This window comes from Ananas comosus, linkage group 23 (assembly GCF_001540865.1).
Source record: "Ananas comosus cultivar F153 linkage group 23, ASM154086v1, whole genome shotgun sequence".
NCBI classification, from domain to species: Eukaryota; Viridiplantae; Streptophyta; class Magnoliopsida; order Poales; family Bromeliaceae; genus Ananas; species Ananas comosus.
Window position 1 is genome coordinate 1,277,774 of NC_033643.1, and position 8,563 is coordinate 1,286,336.

At 33.6% G+C, this 8,563-nt stretch overlaps 1 protein-coding gene across 1 annotated transcript; it reads right to left on the bottom strand.

Moving 5' to 3' along the window:
* LOC109727879 (probable 2-oxoglutarate-dependent dioxygenase ANS) lies at positions 215-2,277 on the bottom strand. Its single transcript, XM_020258077.1, has 3 exons — positions 1,730-2,277; positions 1,052-1,420; positions 215-783 (listed from the first exon to the last, which is right to left on the bottom strand). The coding sequence occupies exons 1-3, from the start codon at positions 2,192-2,194 to the stop codon at positions 526-528; spliced, it is 1,092 nt and encodes a 363-aa protein (XP_020113666.1). The 5' UTR covers positions 2,195-2,277; the 3' UTR covers positions 215-525.

Genomic DNA, 8,563 nt, shown 5'->3' on the forward strand with positions numbered 1-8,563 from the left:
AGTAGATTGGTCAAATATAACTCACGAGTTAGCTTCTACAAAATGACAGAGAGGTTGCGTATGATATTTTAGCTTAGTTTTAAGACATCGTAAATTATCTGTAATTGACTCGTCCAAGTAGGAAGATCTTCTAGTATGTATTTTTAGCATTATTTTTTTTAAAAAAAAGATCAAAATCATTGGTACACTCTACCAGGGGGGAGAAAACAAACCAGGCGCACGAAATTCAAAGCATGTGCTTATTAACATTAGGAATATGTGATATGGTACAATAACAGGAGCTGTTACAATCAACACAAATACATTTGATGTAAAATGCATGATAGTCCCCGCACTATCGTGATATCGCAGCACTTTAGTCTCTAAACTTTTCATATTATACACTAATAAGTTTCTTGTTTTAGTACTTCGAACTAAAATATTTCAGCGAAATGTTCAGAAACTAAGTAGTGTTCGTAGTATCAGAATAGTACAAAGACTATATATACTATATAATAGTATATATATGCATTTTGCTTATTCAATTTAATTTGTAACTTGGCCTCGAGAAAGCGACTTGAGCTGCTGTTTGCCCCGCGGACCGTTCTTCCGGATGTAGAGCCGGTACTCGTTGAAGGTCATGGGCTGGTAGAGCGGCGGGCGGTCCGGCGTGACCAGCTCGCGTGCGGGGCCGAGCGGGAGGTCGCTCCGCGGGTTGTAGAAGAAGGCGAGGGAGAGGCGCTCCGCCGCCGCGTTCGCCACCACCCGATGTTCCACGCTCTTGTACGTCGCGTTGCTCAGTACCTGTGTATGTACATGCATGGTAAGATTTATATGTAAAATGGCAACATGTTCATGTGTTTAGTTTGAAGAATAAGTGCGTCGGTCGATTTGAATAATGGAGAACTCGGCGTTCAAAATGGTGCTGCTACCAAACTACTGGTATCTTATTAGTGTTAAGGTATCGTGGAATGGACTTTGAATGAAGGTGTAATATCCGAATTCGTACAAAAAAATAAAAAACTTAGAAACCACGTGTCTCTCTCTCTCGAGAGAGAGATGAAGCGTTGACCTGAATTTGGTCCCCCACGTTGACAATGAGTGCACCGGGCAGGGGCTTAACCGTGACCCACGAGTCACCTTTACGGACCTGAAGTCCGGCGACGCGCTCGTCGGCCAACAAGACGGTCAAGCCGCCGGGGTCGGAGTGCGCGGAGAGCCCCAGCGTGAGCTCCGGTTGCGGACACTTGGGGTAGTAGTTCACCCTCAAGCAGGCGCCGGCTTCGTCCTCCCCGCCGAACGCCCGCCCCAGGAATTCGGCGTCGAGCCCCAGCCCTATCGACATCGCCTTCGTCAGCACCCCGCAGAGCTTCGCCGCCTCCCGACCGTACTCCTCAGTCGCGGCCTTGCACCACGCTGGGTTCTCTGGCCAGCGCTTCTCCTGTGGATACATATATTGTGCATAAAATATTAAAACTCCGCTTTCTACTATATATATATATATATATATATATATATATATACACACGACATGCTTTAAGAACAGAAAATTTTGAATCCAAACAAAAATAAAAGAAACTTTTTTATCATGCAGTAGTGTCTTGTTTTAACATTCGTGCGAAGCTTCTTATAGCATGTATTTCTGTTTATGTTTTGGGCGTATTAAAATGTCTCGAATTCAGACGTTTCAAACGCTCATGCGATGTAGCAGCTTCTTAGAAAATAAAATTGCAGCTATATTTTTCGATACCTGACTTTTGATCTCCGCGGGGAGGAGGTGGAGGAAGTAGTAGTCGCCCCAGTCGAGGACGGCGCCCTTCTCGACGCCCAGCCGGCTCCCGTAGCCCTCGTACGACCTCGGCGAGTTCGCGTACCGCCGCTTCTCCTCCATCGGCCTGTCGAAGAAGCCGCGCCATGCCGCACGGACACGCCCGATGACATCGGGGCCGATCCCATGGTTCACGACTTGGAAGAACCCCCAGTCGCGGCACGCGGCGGCCACGGCCTGAATTGTGGCGCGGCACGCGACGGCGCCGCCCGATAAGCCGCTGAGGTCGATGATGGGGATGTTCGGTTCATGGCCGGTAGGGGAGGAGAGCCCCGTGGGGCGGTCGGAGAGCGGCTTGACGTAGCAGTCGGGGACGGCCGATACGCCGCTCTCTGACAGCGCCTGGACCGGAACAACGAGCTCCGGCCACTCTTGTAGGCACTCCATTCCTATATTACGTGTTAATTATATAACTCTATATTGAGATATGTAGTAGTAGGTGATCTTGATCTCTCTGGTGCTTAATTAGACAATTTAGTACTCTCTATTTATAGGGAGAGATAGAGAGAGAGAAATATATTTATTTCCTTTTGTGACTGAAAGAGACACTAAATCCAACGTGCTAAAAATGGTTTCTGATGGGCAAGTTGGCGAAGCTATTATCTGGACCTGCCACATCGCGTGTGCGTCACTGTCGGTTGCGTTTATTAAAAGTGTAATTTAGGAGTTGAATTGATAGTATTGGATGTATATTATAAAAATATAAATGCAGCGGGTGTAGTTAATTGTTCTTCTTATTCCTTGTCGGCCTACAATATTTGTGTTTGGATGAATCTTAAATTTGCCCGAATGACTGATAAAACAGTCTCAAATATATATATATATATATATATATATATAGAGAGAGAGAGAGACAGAGAGAGAGAGAGAGAGAGAGAGAGCTAGGCTCCTATGCTTTCGAAAATATGGAGGTCTCCGTGCTTATAAGTTGTTTCCAATGATGGGACGTCCGATTCGGCGATCGGTTCTGTTAAAAATGATCTACGCTATTGGAACTATCTAGAAATCAAATTTCATAATTTTTTGACTTCGTTTGTCTAGTGAACGAGGAGCCTCAAAATGAACGGCTGAAAATAAAAATCTCATAAAAAATAATGGTAAATGACTTAAATTTCAAATCGGAAGTATTGTTTTTACTCTTGATGTTAAGTAGAATTTTCTATTAAAGTTTCATATAATTTGGATAGTTCTACACCGTTGAACTTAAAAACATGCCACATCGGCCGTTAAAATAATCATTTTTGAGACCCTGTGATCGCTTGGTAAATGATGTCGAAAAATTATAAAATTTGGTTTCTAAATAGTTCCAATAGCATAGATTATGCCTACCGGAGCCGATCATCGAATCGGATGTCCTATCATCGAAAACAACTTACAAATACGGAGGCATCCGTACTTTCGAAAGCAAGGGAGATGTACTATATATATATATATATATNATTTTACAATTATTTTATAAATTTAAATATTTATTAGGGACCAATTCAAGACAGAGGATTTGATAGGAGCGTTCAATTTTTTTCACCGCACCCATCCCGAAACGATTTAAAGTTTTTTTAAAAAAACTATCTTTTTTTACTACTTCCAATCCCATCCTAAAACGATTTCAACTTAGTTAAAAAAAAAAGAAAACTTCAAATATTCCTCTTATGGTTTCCCATTTTCTCACTTTAGTACTCTATGATTTAAAGTGTATCAAGTTAGTACTATGTGGTTTTACATTTTTTCACTTTAGTACCCTATAATTTAAAGTGTATCAAGTTAGTATCCTATGATTTCGCACTTTATCACTTTAGTACTCTGTGATTTCGCACTTTATTTAAAACCACTGGGAGTATAACTTGATACAAAAATAAAATCAGAGAGTACTAACTTGATACACTTTAAACCACAGGGTACTAAAGTGATAAAGTGAGAAATCATATGGTACTAATTTGATACACTTTAAATTATAGAGTACTAAAATGAAAAAGTGCGAAACTACAGGGTACTCTATAGTTTTTTTTTTTTTTCATCAACGCATCTGTTAACTCTTTGTAAAATCATATACAAAAAAATTTCAGATACCGAATTTTCACTTCAGTATTATGTAGTTTTAATTTTATCACTAATTTAATGAAAAAATTAATGAAGAAGATAACGGAAGAAGAAAAATGAAACTTCAGAATACGAAAGTAATATATTTTAAACTAAAAAATACTAAAATAAAAAAAATACAAATTACAAAAATGATATTTGAAATTTTTTAAAAAGAAAGTTATTCTCCTTTACTGCTTCCAACCGGACGGATTGGATTGCGACGAGTGCTCTGCCGACCCGACAACGTTTGCATTCCCCGCATTCAACACTCAATTAAAAAAAAAAAAAAAACGTTTAACCACAAGCTGGTGGGACCCCCGATGTTACGAGACGAGGGAGGGAGACGCGGTTCAGAAGTTTTCGATTCATTGTCGCACATCAGTTCTGATTCAATTTATATATTATAATTATCTTTTTAAAATAGAAAATAATATTTTTAAGTTTTAATATTAAAAAGTTTAATAAATTTTTAAATAAAAAATAAAATTAATAATATAATATTAAGGAAAAACTTCAAAATACTCTCTCTGTGGTTTCACTTTTTCTCACTTTAGTACCCTGTGGTTTAAAGTGTATCAAGTTAGTACTCTATGATTTTGCAGTTTTTCACTTTATTATCCTGTAGTTTAAAGTGTATCAAGTTAGTATCCTGTGATTTCGCACTTTCTCACTTTAGTACCCTGTGGTTTAAAAACCATAGGTTACTAACTTGAAACAAAAATAAAACCGCATGTACTAAGTTGATACAAAATAAAATCACAGAATACTAACTTGATATATTTTAAACCACAGAATATTAAAGTGAGAAAGTGTGAAATCACGGGATACTAACTTGATACACTTTAAACCATAGAGTACTAAAAATATAAAAGTACAAAATCACAGAAAGAATTTTTGAAATTTTTTCTAGGGAAAACTTCAAAAACCCCCCCTGTGGTTTCGTGCATTCTCACTTTGCTACCCTGTGGTTTAAAACGTATCAATTTACCCCCATGTGGTTTCATTTTTATCTTTTCGGAAGCTTTTTCGTTAATATTTCGTTAAATTATATACAAAAAACTTCAGATAACCATCTATATTTATCGAATAGTCACTTTAGTATCCTTTAATTTTAACTTTGTCACTGATTTAAAAAAAAATAATAATAAAATTGATAACAAAAAGATAAAAACGAAACCACAGGGGGGCAAATTGATACGTTTTAAACCACAGGGTAGCAAAGTGAGAATGCACGAAACCACAGGGGGGGTTTTTGAAGTTTTCCCTTTTTTCTGATATTAAATTGAAAGTTCTCAAATAATGTGTTGTTGGAGATCTTTTCGTACTCACGATTAATTTATCCACAACGTGATGGGGGGCCCTCAAATTGTGCTCGTGGGAGGCGGAAGATGAAGAAGAAGAAGAAGAAAGGGAGTGTATTGCGGCGCCGTAGAAGGGATATCGCTGTGCCGACACTAACATGTTCCAATCAAATCCAATCCAATGTATCTGATGACCATCCATGTATCGCATTCTTAAAAAAAATAAAATTCCTAATTCAACCTCGGCCTCTTTTATGCGTGCATGCCACAACATGCAGAGTACCATCTTTCTATAATTTTCAATTTGCACACCTGTAGTTCAACTTATTTTTATTTTAGAGTTAGTTTCATACAAATTTTTATAAATATAGTGAATTACAAATATATTTTTATAAAATTTATCTTTCATATATTATCACTGTAAAAGTCCCGATGTTTTCAAATATATTCCTGCCGTTAGAATTCGTTAGAAAGAATTGGTTAACCATAAGTTAAATATAAGAAAAAACTTCAAAACCACCCCCCCGTGGTTTCGTATTTTCTCACTTTAGTACTCTGTGGTTTAAAATGTAGCAATTTGTCCCCTTGTGATTTTGTTTTGATCTTTTCGGCAATTTTTTTCGTAATATTTCATTAAATTATATACAAAAAACTTCAGATACCCACCTAGATTTATCGAATATTTACTTTAGTATTCTTTAATATATTAATTTTGTCACTGATTTAAGAAAATAATAATAATAAAATTGATAATAAAAAAGAAAAACAGAACCACAGGAGGGCAAATTGATATATTTTAAACTATAGGGTACTAAAGTGAGAAAGTGCGAAACCACAAGGAGGGTTTTTGAAGTTTTTTCTAAATATAATTAGTTAATGAGGTGAATTGACCTTCTTATCCCTCTTTAATTAATAGTTGAGACTTTTAAAGAAATATATTTGTGATGGTAAAAAAGTTATTTCATTTATAAAATAAACAGTATTTTAACGGTAACAAATCAGAGGAAAATATTTGAAAATATTATGATTTTTATAGAAACAACATATGAAAATTAAATTTATAGAGATATATTTGTAATTTACTATGTTTGTAGGACTCTGTATGAAATTAACTTTTTATTTTATTATGCTATAAAAAATTTATTATTAAATGGATTGGCATAGTAATATTTTTTGATAAGTATAGGGAATTAACTGTAATTTTTTTGAACCACGAGATGATAAAGTAAAAATAATACAAAAATGGTTCAAAAATTTTACTGTTTTACCCTATTCAAGAGAAGATATTTTAAATAAAAATAGAGATAAAATTATATGATAAATTAAGTGCAATTTTCGCAATCACAAGATGTGGCAAAGTAAGAATTAATTAAACGGCAGGCGAATAAATTAATTAAAGTTTATCCTATGTTATATGCATCCAAGGCCTTAGGTTTGCTCAATTTGAATGTCAAAAAAAATTATTCATCAGCTATCATTTGATATAAGAAATTTCTTTTAGGCTCCACTAAGTTTGAATTTTTCTCCTTAAAAATATTTTGGTATTTATGATTTGAGTTGATATCATATTTGACGTATGAGATATGAGAAAAATAATATACTGAGGCCAGAATATGATGTACCATTCTAGACGTTGATCACATGTACTTTTTATCTATTTAATACTGCAAGTTTTTCACATAAATCAAATAGATATGGTAAGTAAGATGTTCACGTGTGAATTCATTTGGGCATCTCTAATAAGTTTGAACGAGATAATAAGTTCTGTGAAGTACATTTCTGAGTTAATCTTCCAGATTTAGTATAATATTTGAGTTAGCTCTAGGCTCTCGTTATTTTTTGAGGTCGTGAATTCGATTCGTACCCTGTTCGGGTATAAGTAAGAACTGCTAGTTCTAGGGATAGGTACAAGTTCAGGTATAAGCAGGAACTAGATCAATTTTGCGTTTGGATGAAAATTTGATTGTTCCTAGGAATAAGATAAATAATGTTTGGATGGTTAGATTGGAACAAGAGGAATAAGAGTTATAATTTGAAATTAAAATTATATTATGTAATTAATAGTAATAAAAATATTACTTAAAAATAAATAAGAAATTAATTATTAATAATTAATTATAAATAATAATAATAATTATTAATAATTAATTATAAATAATAAATTAATAATAATATTGATTATCTAATTATTAATAATAATTAATATTAATATTTATTAATAAATAATAATAATAATATCGATGTCATTAAAAAATATTATAATAAATAATGAATATTATATTTCATTTACTATTTTATAATAATAAATAATAAATATATCCATTATCTAATTATTAAGATAATAATTATTAATTAATTATTGATAAATAATAATAATTAGTTAATTATTAAAATAATATACAATAAAACTTAATAATATATCGAATTGTCATAAGTAAGAATATTAATAATAAAAAAATAATGAATATTATTAATTCATTTATAGATTAATTATAAATAATAAATTAATAATAATAATGATCTAATTATTAATGATTAATTATAAATAATAAATATTTAAATTTACTTAATTATTTAACCAGTAATAAATAATGATATATATATTGATATAGATTATTAATAATTCCATGCCATTTAAAATTAATTTTTAGATTTAATTAATTTGTTTCTCATCAAGGCACAAGCTGTTCCAGGAAACGGGTGAACAAGCGTTTCCAGCTTATACCAGCAGTTCCAGATCTCGTGAAACTCTACTGTTCCCGGAACAAAACATTGCGTTTGGGACAAAGGGGGGAACGAGGGCTTATTCCCCCCTTGCCAGAACCAAACATACCTTAATAATTGAGTAGGTTAATTCATACTGTTAATTCATGTGTCTTCACCGTATAGTTTAAGACCTGAGTACATATTAAACATAATTCATATTTACTTAATATTTCATTAATATTTTGAGTACCAATTTCAATCAGCACCGTGATCTCTCTGACGCATTAGAGATATCTCTAACTAGTTGATTCATTATTTTTAATTAATTTTTAAAAAAAAAAATTTTTTTTTTTAAAAAAAAAAATCTAAATGAATGCTGGGATATAGCGTAATAGCTATTTTCTCTTGACAAAACCAAAAAATTTCAACGTTGACCGGGAGATGACGAGAGGCATGACGAAGATACATTAATAAATTGTAGATTTTTAACGAACGTGAAAATAAAAGAATACAAACAGCATAATACTCTTTTAAACTTTAACACGCTTTGTACTAACGGCATTGCACCTCTAAGCGTGAAAGTTTGTTTTAAACTACTAATTAACATCGACATCAGCACTTTCCAAACAGCGACGTAACTTTAAAAAAATTTTGTTATGTACTACGAACA